The sequence below is a fragment of the Lolium rigidum genome, chromosome 2, assembly GCF_022539505.1.
Source record: "Lolium rigidum isolate FL_2022 chromosome 2, APGP_CSIRO_Lrig_0.1, whole genome shotgun sequence".
In the NCBI taxonomy this organism is placed as follows: Eukaryota; Viridiplantae; Streptophyta; class Magnoliopsida; order Poales; family Poaceae; genus Lolium; species Lolium rigidum.
Window position 1 is genome coordinate 38,929,634 of NC_061509.1, and position 21,043 is coordinate 38,950,676.

Here is a 21,043-nt window from a genome sequence, read left to right on the forward strand (position 1 = left end):
CCATATAACAATTTAACGAAGAAGATTCAACCTTCGCCATGAATACTATGAGTAAAGCCTAGAGACATATTTGTCCATATGCAACAGCGGAGCGTGTCTCTCTCCCACACAATGAATGTTAGGATCCATTTTATTCAAACAAAAACAAAAACAAACCGACGCTCCAAGCAAAGTACGTAAGATGTGATGGAATAAAAATATAATTTCAGGGGAGGAACCTGATAATGTTGTCGATGAAGAAGGGGATGCCTTGGGCATCCCCAAGCTTAGACGCTTGAGTCTTCTTAAAATATGCGAGGGTGAACCACCGGGGCATCCCAAGCTTAGAGCTTTCACTCTCCTTGATCATATTGCATCATTTCCCTCTCTTGATCCTTGAAAACTTCCTCCACACCAAACTCGAAACAACTCATTAGAGGGTTAGTGCACAATAAAAATTTATATGTTCAGAGGTGACATAATCATTCTTAACACTTCTGGACATTGCATAAAGCTACCGGACATTAATGGATCAAAGAAATTCATCCAACATAGCAAAAGAGGCAATGCGAAATAAAAGGCAGAATCTGTCAAAACAGAACAGTTCGTAAAGACGAATTTTAAAATGGCACCAGACTTGCTCAAATGAAAATTCCCAAATTGAATAAAGTTGCGTACATATCTGAGGATCACGCACGTAAATTGGCATATTTTTCTGAGCTAACTACAGAGAGGCAGGTCGAAATTCGTGACAGCAAAGAAATCTGTTACTGCACAGTAATCCAAATCTAGTATGAACCTTACTATCAAAGACTTTACTTGGCACAACAATGCATAAAACTAAGATAAGGAGAGGTTGCTACAGTAGTAAAAAACTTCCAAGACTCAAATATAAAATAAAAGTACTGTAGTAAAAACATGGGTTGTCTCCCATAAGCGCTTTTCGTTAACGCCTTTCAGCTAGGCGCAGAAAGTGTGTATCAAGTATTATCAAGAGATGAAGCATTAACATCATAACCAGGGGTGTTGGGAGTTTTCTCAACCATGCATTGTATGTTGGATACATAAGTTTCAGCGGCTCCCTTTTCATTAGTCTTGGGCTTGCTACTCTCATCAAACAAATTTTCAGGAACAAGCCAAGCATAATTATCATCTAGAGCTTCATGTATCGCTAGGAGCTTACATGGTATTGGTGCCTTAATCTCCCCACTATCATTAACATTATTACTATACTTAATTCTATCCATATCCATTTTTTCAAGCGTTCTTTTAAAGTCGGTATAAGAGCCAAGCCTCTTATGCTTAATAAAAAAAATTCTAGCCTCTTTAGCTATATCTTCAAATTCTCGCACTAAGACTTTTAGAACAAAATCTCTCTTCTCTCCCCTCTCCATATCATAAAGTGTAAGAAACATGTGTTGTATCATGGGGTTGAGACTAATAAATCTAGCTTCCATCATGCGTACCAAACAAACAGAGGCATCTTCATAAGTACGGACAGCTTTTGCAAGGGGTATATCTTTAAGATCTTCATGCATACTAACATGGGTGAAAAATTCTTCTATATTATCTCTTCCAATTATAGACCCTTGTCCCACAGGTATATCTTTTGCAGTAAAATTAAAAGGAAAATAAAGTAAATGCAAGTAACTAATTTTTTTCTGTTTTTGATATAGAGTGCAAGACAGTAAATAAAGTAAAGCTAGCAACTGATTTTTTTGTGTTTTGATATAATGCAGCAAACAAAGTAGTAAATAAAATAAAGCAAGACAAAAACAAAGTAAAGAGATTGGATTGTGGAGACTCCCCTTGCAGCCGTGTCTTGATCTCCCCGGCAACGGCGCCGTAAAAAGAGCTTGATACGCGTACAAAGCACTCGTCCGTTGGGAACCCCAAGAGGAAGGTGTGATGCGTACATCGGCAAGTTTTCCTCGTAAAGAAACCAAGGTTTATCGAACCAGGAGGAGCCAAGAAGCACGTTGAAGGTTGATGGCGGCGGGATGTAGTGCGGCGCAACACCAGGGATTCCGGCGCCAACGTGGAACCTGCACAAAACAACCAAAGTACTTTGCCCCAACGAAACAGTGAGGTTGTCAATCTCACCGACTTGCTGTAACAAAGGATTAGATGTATAGTGTGGATGATGATTGTTTGCGAAAACAAGAGAACAAGTATTGCAATAGATTATATTCGATGTAAACGAATGGATCGGGGTCCACAGTTCACTAGAGGTGTCTCTCCCATAAGATAAATAGCATGTTGGGTGAACAAATTACGGTCGGGCAATTGACAAATAGAGAGGGCATGACCATGCACGTACATGATATGATGAGTATTGTGAGATTTAATTGGGCATTACGACAAAGTACATAGACCGCTATCCAAAGCATGCATCTATGCCTAAAAAGTCCACCTTCAGAGTTATCATCCGAACCCCTTCCAGTATTAAGTTGTAAACAACGGACAATTGCATTAAGTATGGTGCGTAATGTAATCAATAACTGCATCCTTAGACATAGCATCAATGTTTTATCCCTAGTGGCAACAACACATCCACAACCTTAGAACTTTCTCGTCATCGTCCTGCATTTAATGGAGGCATGAACCCACTATCGAGCATAAATACTCCCTCTTGGAGTTAAGAGCAAAAACTTGGCCAGAGCCTCTACTAATAACGGAGAGCATGCAAGATCATAAACAACACATAGTTAATAGATTGATAATCAACATAACATAGTATTCTCTATCCATCGGATCCCGACAAACACAACATATAGCATTACGGATAGATGATCTTGATCATGTTAGGCAGCTCACAAGATCCAACAATGAAGCACATGAGGAGAAGACAACCATCTAGCTACTGCTATGGACCCATAGTCCAGGGGTGAACTACTCACTCATCACTCCGGAGGCGACCATGGCGGTGAAGAGTCCTCCTGGGAGATGATTCCCCTCTCCGGCAGAGGTGCCGGAGGCGATCTCCCGAATCCCCCGAGATGGGATTGGCGGCGGCGGCGTCTCGCAAGGTTTTCCGTATCGTGGCTCTCGGTGATCGGGAGTTTCGCGACGAAGGCTATTTGTAGGCGGAAGGGCAGGTCAGAGGGGCGTCACGAGGGGCCCACACGACAGGGCCGCGCGGCCGTGGGCCGAGCCGCGCCGCCCTGGTGTCCGGCCACCTCGTGGCCCCACTTCATCTATCCCTCGGTCTTCCGGAAGCTTCGTGCAAAATAGGACCCCGGGCGTTGATTTCGTCCAATTCCGAGAATATTTCCTTACTAGGATTTCTGAAACCAAAAACAGCAGTAAAACAAAGAATCGGCTCTTCGGCATCTCGTTAATAGGTTAGTGCCGGAAAATGCATAAATACGACATATAATGTGTATAAAACATGTAGATATCATCAATAATGTGGCATGGAACATAAGAAATTATCGATACGTCGGAGACGTATCAGCCACTCATAGGGTCATACACGCAAAGGTCGGAGCAACTGGTGTCGTCGAACTCTGGTGGGTATTTGATGCTTCGGCCGGGACACTACGACGCTATATTGGTCAAAGAGGCCAATAGCGTGACGCGACAAGAAGGGAGAGAGAATGTCGTCGCAGAATGACGCGGCGACGTGGGTAACCGGGTGGACAAGGGCGAGAGAATGTCGTTGAAGATGAACCTTTCCCATGTTTTCTACGGTCAGAAGCCACCCGCTCCGACCTAGCAAGGTGATATGCAGACCGCACCGAGTAGCTGCCAAACCGAGTCCAGGGCCAGGAGGCGAAATCGTTGCCACCGTGGCGGCTGATCGGTACCTGCAGGATCTTGGTTGCAACATCATCATCAAAGATGGTTCGGATGAGCTCCGAATCCCATGAGAAAGTACCATCCACCATCACCGTATCTACAGTCTGATCGGGCATCTGAGGGATCCGAGGGCGCAATATACAAGGAGGCACCTCCGGAATCCACTTGTCTGTAAGAATTTTGGTTTTCTTCCCGTCGCCGATGCCCCATCGAACACCGTCCTTCAAAAGTTGCATACCAAACTGGATGCTTCTTCAAGTATACGAAGAGGAACGGGGCTTTGGACCATCCAAAAAATCACAGTTTGGGTAATAACGGCCTTTCAACACCCTTGCACATAGAGAGGATGGTTCCATCAACAAGCGCCAACACTGACGATCCAACATAGCTTGGTTAAACAGACCCAAGTCGCGAAAACCCAAACCTCCCAGACTCTTCGGTGTTGAGAGCCATTCCCAAGATCTCCAGTGGATTTTCTTCTTGCCGTTCTCTGTTCCCCACCATTGATTTGCAAACGAACGTTGCATGGAGTCACAAGTAGCAACTGGCAATTGAAAACAACTCATCATATAAGTAGGAATTGCCTGAATAACCGCTTTCAGAAACGTCTGGAAATGGTTTGTCCATTCATCCATCTTTGTGAGAGGCCATATCCCGATCAAGATTGATGGATAGGAAACTGTGGCATGCCGGGTATCAGCGCAAAGCATGTTGGAACTAATCTCGTTAGTCAGTAATTCATCGAGTTTATTTGTTTGAGATATTCGTGTAATCTCGTTAGTCAGGCGTCGCTGAGGTATGCCACGGCTTCCCCGCTTCCACTTTGGGTTGGTGATGTCTCCGGGCGAAAGCCTAGGTTCGGTTGAATCGGCGCATCGGCGGCATTTCAATGTCGTTCCTCCGATTGGAGCTTTGTGTTTGGAGACACGGCTTGCGATATCTTGTTCCAATCCTCCGGTGCTTGTTGCTTTCCATGGTGGTTTGTTCGAGGCACTATGCACGATGTCGCCGGTGAGTCCAAGCCAACGCCTTTCACGAGACCGACCAAGTCCTGCCATCTTCTACTTTGATGGTGCGTTGACGAGGAGGGTCAGTTGGGGTTGTGGTCTTCGGAGGTGACCGGTGTAGAGCGAGACGTGGCTTGGTTGTTCCTCTTAGGATAGGCTCTTTGTGTCGGAGTTGTAATTTCGGGGGTGGCTGTCTTCGGACTAGCCCGGAGTGGAGTTCGTGCTACAATCGTTGTTCGCAGCGAGGTGTAGTCGTCTTGTAATCAAATTCTGCCTTCTATAAAGATAAGGTATGCCTTTGGCGTACTCTCGAAAAAAAAAAAAAAAAAAGAGATATTCGTGTAATTGGGCCGCCCGGCCGGAAAGCTGCGCAGTATACACACGTGGTCACGTGGAGATGCGATCAGTGTGAATACAAGCTAATGGTCTTGTTTAGGAACGTAACGTGCAGATGCTAGCTAAGAGGATATGCTCAAATGTACCAGCGAGGGTGCATGCGTGCGCAATCCTTACATGCAGATCGTGCACAAGGTCGTGTGGCCGTTATGCGAAGATGTTTAGCAAGTGGGTGCGTGTGAGTCTGGCTATTTAAACCCATGTAATCAGCTGAGTTGAAATGTGCGGAATACAAAGAAAAAACACAAGTGTGCGTGTGCTGTGACTCTCTTGTGTTCTCTCCATCTTGTCCATCGTGTAATAAAAGTGTGAGGTGTGTCCACTGTGTTCACGTGTGTGTATCTTAGGTAAATCCATCAAGGCAATGAAATCCCTTACTCGTGCTTATTTAGAAATGTGGAACGATTGACATGCGAGGGTTTTTCAAAATGAATCAAAAAGGTGTTCTAGCTAGAATGACTGCCAAGATCAAGTCCGATGCGAGGAATTGGGAAATCGTCGGAACAAAACACTTGACTGCAATCCTACCATAGTAATCTTTTTTCACGACATTTCGACTTCTTCTCTTCTTTTTTCTTTGAACTTGGTCGATTGTGAACCCTAATTCTTATTTAATAAGATGAGGAAAATATTTGGCCCCATCTTAAAATTAAACTCGCATACATTTCTCCTAGAAAATGCCCTTGACACAAAAATTGCATGAAGTGTACACAATATCTCCATAGATATAGATATTTAAAAAAGTTAGACATGACTTATGAAATACCACGTAGACATGAACCATCTGGGTTTTTAAAATTCGGTTGTCTCCTATCCTATTTACTTCTAGCTAATTAGGAAAATATTTTCATAGTTTGTAGCCGAGACGGTAGATCAATTTCCAACAATGAGATTCCCCTCTTTTGCTTGTGCATCTCCATCGTCTCCAAGTCAAAGACGATGACTGTACCCATATAACCATGCACACATACCAGTAGAAGCACCACTTCGCCGCTCCTCTTCCCGAAGCCCTTGAACTTAATAGGTTTTTTACTATTGATGATAGCAGGGTCGAGCGACCGCAGTTTTTCCTCCATGTTGATCACAACCTCCATCGACCAACCACTACCACCTGCTGTTGAGACCGGGAGCTGTAGCCACACAGACATGATAAACCTTTCAATGGCGAGCAACTTTAGCATTTTCCCATCTGAAGACGTTGCCAAGTGGAGCTGGTTGACGTTGCCGTTGGTGGGCGGTAGCTTCACGGTGCCTGTCTTCCCTGTGCTCACGTCGTAGCTTAGGATTTGCTTGCAACAATCCTCCATCCAGTGGATGATGCCGCCGCAGAGGACTACGGGGTCGCTGCTCGTCTTGATCGACCACCATGGGAGGTGATTGTCGCACCCAGTAACAGGACTCCATGTGCCACATGATGACGCAGTCTGAGCTTTCATGCTTGATCCAAAGCGAGCAATCGCGACCAAAAGGATGGAGCAGTTGATGCCATCGGCGGTAGAGAGCAGGACATACTCACAACAAGAGCTGATCCCCGGCGGTTCAGAATAGAATGTCTGGACGCCACTCATAGGGTCATACACGCAAAGGTCGGAGCAACTGGTGTCGTCGAACTCCGGTCGGTATTTGATGGTTCGGCGCCGGAGGAGGATGAGGCCGCGTCGGGACACTACGATGCTATATTGGTCAAAGAGGCCGACGGAGTGACGCGACAAGAAGGGAGAGAGAATGTCGTCGCAGAACGACGCGGCAACGTGGGTAACTGGGTGGACAAGGGCGACGTGCTTGTTTTTATAGGTGAGATGGGCGAGCACACACGGAGCCGCTTGGTGGCTGACTTGGCGGATGAAAGATGGGCTGAGGATTTCACGACGGAGGAGCTTGGAGGTGGCGGCGCATCGGATAAGGGCGCGTGGTTCCGAGCGCGAGATGATCTCCAGCAGGAGATCTGCCGGCAGCGTCCAGGCTATTGGAGTCTCCGGCACAGATGCGTTTTCTCGTCGGCGTTTCCATGAAGCCATGGCGTGTCCCTAGGTACGAGAGGCCGGTAAGGCGGAGATTATATCTACGCGCGCGTGTAGACCGATCGATCCTCTGTCTGTTCCTCTGCTACGTGCAATTTATCAAGTTATATATGGAGAGAAAGCAGGAAAGGTAAAGTTGGGTCAGATTAGGAAACGATCAGAATCAAAGTTGAGTCAGAATACGTCTTCAGGAGTATTACCGTCACTAGGGATTATAACTTATAAGGCTGTCCCAAATTTGAGCCCATCTTTAACCATAAAATTGGTAAATAAAATATAATCTATTTGTTATAAAAGAATATATTGTTAGAATCTTCTTTCAAATATGAATCTAATTGTATATTTTATGTAACATATAATTTGTATCTGATATGTCAAATTCATAGTTAAATTTGGGATCAAATTTCAAGGGGGCTTATAATCTCTAATGGAAGGTACTACCCGTCACGGCCAAAGAGACGATTCATCATAAGGTTCAAAAACAAAACAAAAAACTATAGGAGTGTCGAGGAGTAGAGATCCCGACTATCTACGAGAAACATCGCTTTTGAACTTTCTTCAAGATTTGGCCCGAACTGTTACGCACGGTCTGCATGATTTGAACCTACGACATTAGGTTTTGGAGACACATGCAAACATCGTTTTGAGGAGCCCCCTCCCCACCCACAGTCCCGTTCACCGTTGTCCAGCCGGTGGCTACTCTGGGATGGATCGAACACCATTTGCTACTGTGATTTCGGTAGATTTATACGGAGTTGAGTATAAAAAAGAAAAGGGAGGAGTAGCCCTTGGTTTAAAGAAAGGGGAGGAGATGGATAGATAAGAGTTTCCGAGAGTTACTTTATTCAAATTCTCGACTTTCCAAGTGCAGGATTTACGGCACATTTTGTTTGGCTGCGGACGAGTGAACTGGTTTTCTAAAAAATTGGTTGATCCTGCCACTTAAACCAATTCGCTCGACCCTGACGACCCACCGAAGATCTTCCCGTTATTGGCGATGGCGCCACGCCATCAACCCCACCAAAATGCTCCGCTTCCATAGCTCCATCCCCACACATCTCCGTACTAGCATTTTAGAGTTGATTGAAGCCTAATGATAATAGGAGGCCTAAAACTGGATGTTCGGATGCTAGAATTACATGAGTCTTGCAAGATGTGCACAGATTGGCTTACAAATGTTCCCTGAATGTCATGTGACTTCATTCATATTAAAAGCAAGAAAATATGGAATTTAACATTTAGGAGCTCAAGAACATGTGCAACTTTAGCATTTACACATTTTGTATGTTGTAGAACTCAAACGGATATAGTGCTCAAATAGTAGAAAAACCAATGACATCTTGAGTAAGCTGAGAATATTTTTCTATATAAAAATAAAGAAAACATAGGAAGGTAACCCGGGATTCCCGGATTAGGAAGCATGAAGAGTAGAATGATTTACTCCATGAAGTATCTCATTTTTGTTTTTGTACTCTAGCTGTAAGTCTTAACGACAATCTTGAACACACTTCACGAGATGCAATATGCAACTAGACTGACATTGTTGAGTGCCACAAAACGCTGCAAGTTCAGAAACTGACAGGGGGTAGAGTATCCTTGGAAGTTTCTCTCGATGGTCAAGGCATGGGAGGAGCACGAAAAGAGCAAAGTCGACAACATATTTACACAATCTACTTGTATGACTTGTGTAAATGTGAGATTTTAACTAATGCCCCTTAGCAGTCTGATCTTGCAATTATATGGTTAGCTTCAAGTGAAAGTCTATCCAAAATGCATGGATTGCTTATCAAGACTATTTTGTTGATCAGGTATGTGATGCTGGGCCACTTCTTCAAGTAACTCAGATGAGGAATACTGCTGCCTATCTTCAGTATAACAGGGAAATACTGAATACTGTTGTTTAATTCAATTGAATCCCTGTTCTAAAGACAAATCAAGCAATTCACCTGTTCTTCTCTGTAAGTTCTCGTGTTGCGGATTAATCCTGAGATACTGCAGAAATGAATAATGCACAAATCAAGCAATTCACCTGTTCTTCTCTGTAAGTTCTTGTGTTGTGGATTAATTCTAAGATACTGCAGAAATGAATAATGCACAGTTTTAGCTATGAGTAGTTTCCTTCCATAAGCATTCATATATAATAGGATCATCAGATTGTGGGAGGATCTCTAGTTCTCATTATACTGAAAGACTAGGCTCGGAAACTGTAAAGCCTGCTAGATTTCTTGTGCTAAGGATGATCTCCTGTACATATACACATACACATTGTTTTTGCTCATATACACAAACACATTGTTCTGGTGCTATTCTGCTCTTTACTGCACACTAGTTCATTCATCCCTATTGCTATTACATTGCAGAGTTAGAGGGCTGCTACTACTACTGCACACAACCAAAGATCGATCCAGCCATGCAGACAACCAAAGATCCATCCAACAAGGCGTAGATGACGCCCGAGGAGAGCGTCATGAGCACTCCACCGTCTGCGTCTTCGTGGTCGTCTTGGTGGCGGCGGCCTTGCTGCTGTCGTCGTCCTCGCCGCCGGCCTCCTCGTCCTTGTCCTCGTGAGCGGCGGCCGCGGCGGCGAGGCGAGCTCGACTTCTCCAACGGGACGGCGCGACCTTGCTCGATTCCTTAGTTGGGGAGCGGAGCGGCGGCCGGTCGGGGAGCGCGACCTTTCTCGATTCCTTCGAGGCGAACCCCGCGGGATCCATCCGACGGTGAGCAGGGCAGGCGAGGCGACCGCGGGGTGACAGCGACCGGAGCGGCAGACGCCGGGAACGCCGGAATTTGCGGGACGAGCGACGGACTGCGGTCGCAAAGATGTCAGTTTGATTTCTCCAAATATGAATCGATTGGAATGAAGACGGGGTTTTTTGCAAATTCAAAAATGAACTACGGGGAGGAGGGGTGCCGACATTTTTTTTGTATAACAATTGTTTAGTTGCTCACCACGTGTACCACATGGTGGTGCCGACATCTTTTATGTGACGGAGGAAGTACAAATGATATAAAGAAGACTCATGCAGGAAACTAGGAAAGTAGGAAAGCTATTCTTTTCCTCCCGTGGTCTCTCCTCTCAGCCGCCGTCCTAACCCTAGCCGCCTCCAGTTTATCCTCCTCCATACATTGGTTCCCCCTCCTCCGGTCGGCTTCGCCGGCGTCAGGAGGAGTGGGGAACCCGATCTATGCGTGGAGTTTTGAATAAAAGTATTGTTTTCATTAGATTATGTTAGGATTTTGGTAGCCGCCTTCTTGTTGGTTTCCCTCAATGGAGATGGCATCGTATGCAATAAGTGATCTTCGGCCTTTCGTTCGGCGACGAGATCTTCTTCCCGGCGTCAATGGTGGTGTTGAACAATCACAATTTTCTAGGTATGGGTCTTCGGATCTTGCTTCGCCAGATCGATTTTGGATCTTTTGTCGTTGTTGCCGCGAGGAGGATTATCCTCGCAGTTTTTGTCCCGGCTGCTACGTCCTCGACAATGGTGATTCGTACTCTCGGCTCTCCATCGACGACGACAAAGCTAGTTGGTTATTATTTCCTGATATACTGGTGTTGGTACTCTTGCCGATGTTGTATGACTGCTTTAATGGTTGCGTGCGTGCACGCAGTCTTAGCATTGCGGCTCAAAAAGTTATGGGAGAACTTTCGTCGGTATCTACAAATCTATGGTTCGTTATGTATCTTTGGCTGCCTTCACAAGAGTACAAGATTGTGTTCTGGAAGAAGAAAGAAATTGAAGACCTCGAAGATTTGTTACTATCTTTTAGACTTAATTTTGTAATCGTTGGAGTCAGTTCATGTATCTCTACCATGTACTATTTATTACTATGAATATATGTGGTATTGATTGTCAAAAAAAAAGGAAAGTAGGAAAGCCAATGTGTAAAACAATGGGCTTCAGCTGAGAAAATATCTGGTACCCTATGTTGCTGTTTGCCATCTCCCTCGCTCCTTCTGTTTCGTTGTCTTTGTCAAAATTTGGATGTATCATAAATCTCAGATAATCTTCACAGGTCGGAGGGAGTACAAAATCCTTCGGAATCAAATCACATTTTTGAAACATCTGCTGATTCAGGTCAAGTCCTATTTTCCTCCAGTGCAAAGTAGTTCTGTCCTTGTTCGATACCTGATCTGCCATCCAGTGTCATTGGATATTATCCTTGTTTTTTATTACTTCTGCCTATGGAAGGATCTGGATGCATTGCCTTTTGTCAGCGTTATTGCTTGATTGTTAGACATCTTCATAGAAAACAAGTACGTCTAATTAGATTGACAAGGTATTCTACAAGTGACAGAGAACAAGCTTGATTTTCTTCAATTAAAGGTTGAATATAATAAGCTGGACTCATATTTCAGCTCAATGCCTAACACAGCCTTCACAGCCTTCGTATCAAAAGTTCTGCAAAGATTCAATTATCGTGAAATCATTGTAAATTCATGCTTCTGGAGCTTCATTAGTTCAGTCAAAAAGTGTAAAAAGCTAAATCAGCTGACAAATCTTCCAACAAGGCATCACATAAGATAAGTTCAACTGTTATTCAGTGTGCAAAATTTTCTCATTGTCCCAACGTTCTCAACAGATTAGTGATCATAAGAAAATTACTATAAACCCCTCTGTAACAGAAATGTGGAATGTCAAAACACAGACACCGAGATATCACAGCTTCAATTCTTACAAGGATGGTATCGTAGATAAACGGAGCTGCCGCTTTCACGCTTTCCAGATTATCATCTACTTCGCTTAGTCGAACAGAGATGGCCACGTCCTGTTATAGTTCATCGTCGATCGGGGTAGTTGCTCTGGAGATGGCAGTAACAAGACGTTAGCAAGCTCAGGTTAGTTCAAAGTGGAAAAAGAATGAAGAATGTGTGCTTGACAGCATTCTAACGTGCACAGGAAATCAGCTGATTCATATATATGCTGATATACGTGAGATATACCTTGTGGACTGACAGTGTTTGCTAATATCTCCGCACAGGGCCTTGCTCACGTTCCCTGCTTCTGCTGAGCTCGTTTTTATCCACTCAGCAAGCTGCAATAGAAAGATTAATCCAAGACCTTGTGACAACAAATTTACAGATCTTCATAGTTCAAAAAGATAAAAGACAGCTGACAAATAACCGAATAATTCAGATGCTATTTGCCAAAACCAAAATATAAAATTCTTTCTGGAGGATAATGCCTTCGAAGAGAAGTACCTCGTCCTCAGTTTCCTCCAGTAACCTGCGCCATGAGTGAACTTTGTCAGTGCACCCAGTCATCCACGATAATACTCAATATTAACGGAATTCTTTAAAGGCCATGAAAGGTAGAGGGTCATCTTTAGAGAACAAAAACCCTGCAACGTGAAGGCGGGCAGGGAACGCTCTGAGCACCTGTGCCACGAATGGGTCACTGGCGTCTGGGCTTATCTATGTCGATGGCTGGTGGATAGGGTGTCAAGGTGGGATCCCAGTGGGATGTCATTTTGTACTACGTAGTTCAAAATTCGATGCCAAAATTTGTACTAGAAAAGTCAAATTATACTACAAGTGGGACAAAAGTGGGATCCCACTTGACACCCTTACTGGTGGACTTTACTCAGTTTGGAGTTAACCCAAACCCTGTCTTTTCCCATGAAAATGTTAAATCTCCTTGACGTCCAAATCTGGGAGCATCTCTACTTGCCGCTAGCATGCATATTTGGATGCACCATCAAAAGATCAATTTTCTGCATGCCTTTGAGGTTGAACTCCAGAGGGGCTTTGCAGCTCAACACCTCCCTCATTTTTAGTCCAAGTAAAACTCCCAAAGGCCCTCCACGGTGATCTTGCAATTGTATGATGGCCCGTGCTGACACGCAGGACGAGATGCTGAATGGGTGCCGGGGACCACGAGGAACACATGGCTGCCTATGAAATTTTCGTTGTTACTCAGGAGCAACAGCGCGTGAATGACACCATCTCACCGTGGACCACGAGGAACACTGTCGTGGCCTTCAGTCGCTCAACACACCACACCATCTCACCGTCCTCTCCCCGCACTCGCTCCATCTATCGACACTAACAAATGAAGACAAGGACAATAGCAAAGAAGGCGACGCATGCCGTGGTCTGCCGTGACTTGAAACATCAAGGTTAGCCCAGTGGAACTCGCGCTAAACTTTATGGGCCGCGCCACTTGAAAGCCGTCGACATTAAAGTTCATGAGCCCGAGGTAGTGACAGTCGAGCTGTCGTCTTCATCACCGCCATATCATAAATCTACCAGTAGTAACCAAGCTACCCCAATATTTAGCTCTAGTAAACCTGTATTTCTAAAGCAATCGAAATCTTTGTGAAGCTGAGGTCCTTTCTACCATGGAAACTCGACCTTATACAAATACAAAAAAAATTGTTCACGAGTTTCAGAGTTTTTGTTTTGAAGGACCATTAAAAACTTCTATTAATAAAAGGTTGGCTATGCCGTATAGGCCAACAAAATTTGTTAACAGGGGCAGAGATAAATTACTTTTGTTGTCCAAGTAACTAGAAAGTCTAGGCAGCTGATGTGGTATTTACAAAGTTTTGTCAACATGTATATTAAAGAGAAAAACAAAAAACCAGTTTGATAAATAGGTACTACAATTCGTACGGTACCTTCCACAGTAACTGGATAGATTTTTGGAGTGTGCCCGTGCTGCAGCTTTCTTATCTACAAAAAAATAATGACATGATCAGTAAATAGTTGGTAATTACAACTCAGACTTACATCATGATGAGAGCAATATGCAATACAGGGAGCACTTATTCTTTGCATGTTATTCAGCATAAGTAAAAACAAGTTCATTTCCTTGTAACAGGGATCAACTCTTAATTTATTTTACACTCAAAATGAAGACTATCTTAATGATGCCCCCCCCCCCCCCCCCGACATCATTGAATCTAAGATGCTTTTAAATCATGGGGAGCATATCAAAAATGTTGAAAAGCATTGGAGATTTGTGACCGTAAGAGTCAGAGGCATATAGTTCTAATCTAGTGCTTGTTTCATTTCCTTAGATGACACATGTAGGGAACAACAGAGCAGGAAGAACGCATTATCATAGATTCATAGCACGGCAAACTACTGACCAAAGCACTCAAGTGTTTATGTTAGGTCACAGCTAGCCGAAGGAGTAACAGGAGGCAGAAATGTTCCGAACTAACCAGTTTGATAACTGTTCCAGTTTGTAACTTTCACCCATTCTTTTTCGCCTGAGTCCAACTGCACACAGTGCAATTTATTAGATGACTAAAATGCTTAGGCTGGTGCTGAAATTATACAGAATAGATCGACAGTTCAATACTAGAGGGGTAACTTGATACATGTATGCACCATCTATATAGGCAGGTCACCAGGTGCACGTTTAAGATATTCAAAAATATTTAGCCTCAATAAAGATGCTAGTGTGCAGTAACAGAATACCAAAAGAGCCGTATAGCTTCATTTTCTACCTTCTGCAACGTATAATCTTGCATCTTATCACATAGATCATCGAGAAGCTCTACAATCCGAAGCTCACTGACTCTGCACAGCGTATATGGAATCAGTGACAAATCAACCCAAAGATAAAAGGTGAAACTATGTCCATAATTTATTATGTAGGTATATGTGAAGCAAATGCTATGCCAAATAGGACAGAGAACATTTAATTTAAAATTAACAGTGATTAAGCCTATATTTCCCCACGATAAATGTGTGTTTTAATTTAGTCAACTGTTAGACCAAGACTCAAAGAGCCTCCACCCACATCACACACTAAATTTAAGTTTTCTTAGCGCAGGTTAATCACTGAACACCAGAGTGGCGGTGCTGGATAATGTACCTGTAATCAATGACCTTTCCTTCACGCTGACCTTTCGAATTTAAGCGGTTGCGCAAGTCCAAGTGGTTTCTTGGCTTCTCCTGCATTATAGAATTCATGGACAGTTAACAATCGACCAATGGCCCCGGTAACAAGAAACCAGAAGATAGTAGAACCGTAGAAGAGATCTGAAAGGGGTAAAGCTTACTTACACTTGACATTCCAATCTCTAGCTCCGCCTGCAAGAACACAAGATCAAACGATCCATCAGAAACCTCCTCTTCTACAATGTGTTCCCAAACCAAACAGCTGGAACAATACAGTTTCAAAAATTCTACTACGGCTGCAGTAATTTCCTGAAGATCCAGGCTGAGACTGCCTCCGGACCATGGATTCGCGGAAGAAAAGAAGAAGAGAGGAGCTCACCGCGACGGCCTTGCAGGCGGCGCACTTGTCGCCGATGGTGGAGGCGGAGGCTGCGGCGGCCGCCCCCAGGAATACGGCGAGGAGGAACAGGAGCGCTCCGGATCTGCGACGGGACGCTCCTCTCGGCTCCATCTCTCCCTCCGGCGATCTCGATCTCCGGTCGCCGCTTCTTCTTCTCGTGTGAGTTTGGTCCTTTTGCAGATACGACCTCCCGGTCCAGCACACATTTAAATACGTCCCTACGGCTCCCTGTGACGGAAGCTTCTGGACTTCATTCTGCCTTGACCATTGGCAGTATAGTACTCTTCATTACTAATGTCAATCCGGGGCCCACATGTCATGATATTACTGTGGTAAATTCAAGTGACAGAGTGTCGAACCTTAAATTCCCACTCTCTGAATTCTCATCAGACCTTCCTAATGTCAATCCAGGGCCCACATGTCATGACACACACGATGTAAGAAAGTTTTACAAAATCTGAATTCTCATCAGACCTTATAAGTTGTAAATGTACTCGTGGTAACATGAAAAGAAGCCATAGGATTCATTGCAAAAGTAGTCACATGACTTGTACTCATCACATAATCACAATTCACAAGAAAAGCAGAGGAGAATTCCTCTCACTCTCATCAGAACTCAAAGCAGATGGTACAAATTCAGCACAGGCAGTGTCTCCACTGTATGGCTATATCGTTGCTGTGTGGGCTTCTTCCTTCAATTTCAGCCCAGGATTCATGAACACTCTTTTTTCAGGGACATTATGAATAGTCTTCGGCCTATATATCTCCACTCGCCTATCCACTCGTTTGTCAGATCAGCAATCCAGTGTCGGCGGCTCAGGTTCGCCATGCGGTGGACTCCTCCTGATCGCCATTCTCCTCCCACCAAGTAGCATTCTGCATCACAGGATCCCTCTCAGTTGGTAAAAGTGATGCAGGTGTGCACAGTAATTTTTCTTTTCCCACACATGGAAATGTATTTATTCGTATCAACTGAGTGAGATGAGATTGCACACCTTATATCCCTGTCTGAGGAATTGAAGCGAGCTTCCTTCCTCTTCTTGCAAACCCAGAACTCTCAATAGCTCGTCCTTGGCCTAAGGAAATACATGGCATTGTCACATCATATTCCACAATTCGGACAAAATAAAAACTAAAGTTCATGCAAATGATATACTGCAATGACCTGCCCCAAAGTGAACCGAGATGCACTCTCTGCAACACATGCATAAGAACCATCAGCCTGCTTAAGCATGACTTGCCAGGGCCCTGAGCAGACAAAAACGTACTATATCAGTAGCTGATGGTGATGCTACATGGAGCTGATGTCACCCCTGTTGTATGTTACAACAAGATGAACTGAAGGATACAAATACATATGACAAAATACCACTTTTTAAAAGTGAAGAAAACCATAGAAAATGTAATTTACTATTGCTAATGGCCAGACATCAAACCATGTACAACCTGGGTATTGACGGAAGACGGCGCCGCTGTAGTTCACTATGTATGGAGTGACTGCAATAGTCTATATAGTGAAGTGGAAAATGGAAGTTACAGACAGAATCACAAATGAAGGGTTATGCACTTAAATAACAAATTAATGAATACCTTGGAGTAGTCACGCTGTCTAATGTAAAATACTGGGGTAAACTGAGAAAGGAATCGGTAGTGCAATTCTTTCGGGGGGAACCCCAGAAGCCCCAAATCAGATCTGGAGGTTAAAGTTTGTACGTTATGGCTGAAGGCACTCAAAAACTTAGAATGAATAGGGTGTCAAATGGAATATAGAAGGCATTACCGCAAGGTGTCTAGTTCAAGATTAAAGAGAACAACAGGTGCAGAGCCAGCAAAATTTTCCTGGACAAGGAATGCACAAAGGATGAATCAATTAAACATGCAAACCAAAAGCCTTTCATTTAAAAAATAATAAAACGTGCAACCAAATGCCAGAAATTTTATAAATAAACGTTGAAGGTTAGCATGTAATATCTTTGTTCCAGTGTAAGAATACTGTAGAATCATTGAAATTTATGGATTCATATGCCTACGTGCCTCTCACTCTTGGCCAGGCATTTCATAGAGAAATAAGAGATGTGATGCCTAAGGCATTTCCCACTCTATCTTTCTCGAATCTTACTCATCCAGATATTGCATCAAGCTCTAATTGTGATAATTTTCTAATGGTAGAGTAACAAAAAGCATAGCACGGAAATGCCAGAACTTTTATACACGAAGATTGAAGGCAAACATATATTTTTCCAGTCTAATAATACTATATAATCATTAGAGTTTATGGATACATATTCCCTTGCTGTTGCTTATATGCTTCTCGCTATTATCCAGACATTTCATAGAGAAAATAGTGACGCCCATATGATTCCCAAGGCATTTCCCACCTATATTTACTGACTCCTACTCTTGCGTCAAGCTCAAAGTGTGATCGTTTTCTAATGGCAGAGTAATAAAAAGCATAGCAAGGAAAATGATGAATAACTAAAGTTTGGTGCTGTAATACAAACTAGCCAATAGCCATCACCAAAAAAGTATATACATAAGTACTAGTGAGACACAAAAACATTGTTCTAGACATACCACATACTTCTCTATAGATGAAAGGTCCTGGGTGCTACTGTTGATGAAGATATACAGTGATGTCTGTTCGTCAGATTTCCATTGATCTGTATGCACATTAGCCCACCAGTTATGAGCAAAATTTTCAGGGTGTTTATGCAAGGATTTTTTGACAGTGATAGGGCTCAAACTTACTTGATGGTTGTTATTATATGGTTTACAGGATTTTCGCTCAGATTAATAATCCTATCGCAATGAGTAATTAGTTAAACGTAGTTAATCTTCCTATGCTTGATTCATACACATATCCCTAATGCTCATGTTCAGTCATCCTTTTATTTCCAGCTTTGAAATGTGATAATTAATATACATGAAAGTACTTTGCCGGTTACATAAAAGAATCTCAGTGTATCAATGTTATTCGGCGTATTACATGTACAGATGTACTCTGAACTGGTAGCTCTTGTACAGAGTGGCTTTAATGCAGAGGAGTGGCATGAAAATGTAATTATTGTTTCATCTTAGACTTGCATATTCAGTAATGATCAGTGTTTCCCGTGTAACAGTACTAGACTTTGAGATTTTTACCTTCGTTGTCGTCAGCAAAGTCGAAATCAAGGGTATTTCTGATCGATCTGAAGAAGGAGTCGACAGGCCCAGTCGGCACGTCATCCAGAGAACTGATGGATATACCCTCGATCTAACAGAAGTGTTAAAACACTGCCCCATTACCTAATTATTACCCGTGAAGCCATTGGGCACACACAATGCTTTGTTTGTGAGGTGGAACTTACCGAATCTATAGCAGTTTTGAATATCTGCGAGGCCCTTCGCTTCTCCGGCTGATCTGGAAACACCTGGGATGGACTAGAAGAGAACGGATGAGCATGGTTCGTCCGCACTCCCGGGACAAATATGGAGGAGCAAGGGTGGAGCGTGGAGCCTGAACTTACTATGCAGGACCGAGTACCCCTGAGCTGTTTGAGGTTCCTCACGACGGCGAGAGCGAGCTGGACGTTGGCGTCGATGAACTCGTCCGAAGAGCCCTGGAGAAAGCGGCGAAGCGGCACGGTCAGAAAGGGGAGAGACGTCATACCATGACATGCATGGTGACATGAGTGATCAGTCTAACTGTGCATGATAATAGGTTGCTTGTTTGCCCTCAGAAATTAGAGGCGGATGCTATCACACTACGAAATTTATCAATGTGCATAGGTCACTGGTGACTTTGCATCCATTAGACCATGAATGACACCATGTTTCCGCAACAGTAAACCTGAAACAGGGGTTTGACTGAAACAACCGTATGAATTTCAGTATCCAGTGGTGATAGCATGTTCCATGAAAACACTGCTACGGAATTATAGTTCATGCGCATCCAACATGTTGCAGCAGACCCGAATTGTATCCAGTAATGGCAAACATGTTGCAGCAGGAATGGCTGGACACTGAGCCAGCAAGGGCGCGCGTGCTGTGGGGGCATACCTTGTAAGAAGAGATGCTGCTGGGCAGAGGCCTTGTCGGAGATTGCCATGGAACACCAAGTGGAATGTGAGAACGGTTGCGGTCATCAGATTAGAACGAGATGAAGGAGTTAAAGGAGGTGCGTGGAGTGGGTGCGTACGGGAACTCGATCTCGAGGCGGGTCCTGCCGTCGTCGATGGCGGCGGCGAGGGAGCGGGCGGCGTCGGAGACGAGCACCTCGTAGGAGCGCGGCTTGTAGACGGCCACCCCGGCCCTGAGCTCCACCGGCTCCTCCACCTCCTTGGCCGCCTCCGCGCGCACCGACCGGACCCGGCGGCGCCTCGAGGGCGCGGCGAGGCGGGTGGCTGGAGAAGGGAGCGCCCGCGGGGACGCCGGGGAGCGCGAGAGGCGGAAGCTGCGGATGGCGGTGGAGAGGGGCGCCATGGCCGCGTGTTGTGCTGTGGTGGTGGCGGGGAAGAGGGAAGAAGAAGCGAGTCCACACCACACACTCCCCCACTGATCCACGTCAATCGGCACCGCTCTCACTGAAAATATCGTAAATCTAGTCATGATGTATACTACAAATGTGAAAATCTCAGTACGAACTACTGTACTTTATATTTTAAACTACATAAAAGTAATAAAATTTGACAAATTATATAGTGTTAAAATGTGCAATATTTACAGTATAAAATTTATCCTATTTTGTTTTTTTTGTGTGTAGCCCATAATAGAAATCAGTTCATATCAAGACTTTGCGCGTTTGCAGTAGTTTATATCATTGACTAATTCTAAACTTTTATTTGGGATTCTTTTTAAAGTTCGAAAAACAAAATCGCCCGAATGAGAGGTCACCGGAGCACCGACCGTCAAGCCAACTAGGAGGTCACCCCTCGAAGAGTAACAAGTTCATTGTCTCTCATTCGAACTAATCGTATTGGAGAGCTCAACACTATGCAATGATGCAAATCAAGAACACCAAGAAAAGTGCTCAAATCCCACCAAAACAACAAATGCTATGGAGATTCGAAAAAGAAAATACTATGGAGAAAATAGAGAGGAAAAACAATGGTGAAAATCAACAAATGACTCCAAGCTACATCTAGATCCCAAGAGTTCCCCTCACTTAGAGGAGGAATTCATTGGTGGAGGTTGTAGATCTAGATCTACTCTTTCAAATCCCTCAAAAATATGACCGTTTGAGCTAAAATCGAGCCACCCGGTGCTGAGCCCGGCAGGACCGGCCAGGGTGCCGACCTACCTGGCATAGGGCCCGGCATGCTGGCCTAGGTGTTGAGTTACCCGGTAGCAGCACCCGACATGCCGGCCTAGGTGTCGAGCAGCCCGGCAGCAGCACCCGACACCCAGAACAACAGAGCCCTTACGGAAAATGCGACAACTTTTGCATCCGAACTCTTATTGAGATAAAACAATTTTGTTGGAAAGATAATAACGAATAGAACCCCCAAAAATACCAAATTTGTCGGAAATATTGAGACTCCCCACAAAATGCTTTTAGATGATTTTAGAGAGGGAGCCTCCCAACGTCAAGAAATGCTAAATA

General features: G+C 44.1%; 2 protein-coding genes across 2 annotated transcripts; both read right to left on the reverse strand.

Annotated features, from left to right (window-relative positions):
- Positions 1 to 11,723: 11,723 nt before the first annotated feature.
- On the reverse strand, positions 11,724 to 15,625 carry LOC124686277 (protein canopy-1-like). Its single transcript, XM_047220250.1, has 9 exons — positions 15,442 to 15,625; positions 15,228 to 15,254; positions 15,037 to 15,116; positions 14,666 to 14,738; positions 14,378 to 14,435; positions 13,829 to 13,883; positions 12,411 to 12,435; positions 12,153 to 12,244; positions 11,724 to 12,011 (listed from the first exon to the last, which is right to left on the reverse strand). The coding sequence occupies exons 1-9, from the start codon at positions 15,571 to 15,573 to the stop codon at positions 11,981 to 11,983; spliced, it is 573 nt and encodes a 190-aa protein (XP_047076206.1). The 5' UTR covers positions 15,574 to 15,625; the 3' UTR covers positions 11,724 to 11,980.
- A 611-nt stretch (positions 15,626 to 16,236) lies between these two features.
- On the reverse strand, positions 16,237 to 19,938 carry LOC124691603 (protein LPA3-like). Its single transcript, XM_047224898.1, has 12 exons — positions 19,640 to 19,938; positions 19,501 to 19,531; positions 18,969 to 19,061; positions 18,810 to 18,872; positions 18,604 to 18,715; positions 18,037 to 18,122; positions 17,243 to 17,301; positions 17,053 to 17,155; positions 16,909 to 16,969; positions 16,628 to 16,710; positions 16,458 to 16,538; positions 16,237 to 16,338 (listed from the first exon to the last, which is right to left on the reverse strand). The coding sequence occupies exons 1-12, from the start codon at positions 19,921 to 19,923 to the stop codon at positions 16,279 to 16,281; spliced, it is 1,116 nt and encodes a 371-aa protein (XP_047080854.1). The 5' UTR covers positions 19,924 to 19,938; the 3' UTR covers positions 16,237 to 16,278.
- Between the last annotated feature and the right edge of the window lie 1,105 nt (positions 19,939 to 21,043).

What these genes read in the sequence shown, in the direction of transcription:
- LOC124686277 (XM_047220250.1), bottom strand. Translation starts at nt 15,573, where the DNA reads ATGGAGCCGAGAGGAGCGTCCCGTCGCAGATCCGGAGCGCTCCTGTTC. An exon ending in TGGAGGAAACTGAGGACGAG is followed by an intron (nt 12,245 to 12,410) that starts GTACTTCTCTTC and finishes TTTCTATTGCAG; the next exon opens with CTTGCTGAGTGGATAAAAAC. An exon ending in AAACACTGTCAGTCCACAAG is followed by an intron (nt 12,012 to 12,152) that starts GTATATCTCACG and finishes TGCCATCTCCAG; the next exon opens with AGCAACTACCCCGATCGACG.
- LOC124691603 (XM_047224898.1), bottom strand. Translation starts at nt 19,923, where the DNA reads ATGGCGCCCCTCTCCACCGCCATCCGCAGCTTCCGCCTCTCGCGCTCC. An exon ending in CTTTGCTGACGACAACGAAG is followed by an intron (nt 18,123 to 18,603) that starts GTAAAAATCTCA and finishes ATGTGCATACAG; the next exon opens with ATCAATGGAAATCTGACGAA. An exon ending in CATCTATAGAGAAGTATGTG is followed by an intron (nt 17,302 to 18,036) that starts GTATGTCTAGAA and finishes TTCCTTGTCCAG; the next exon opens with GAAAATTTTGCTGGCTCTGC.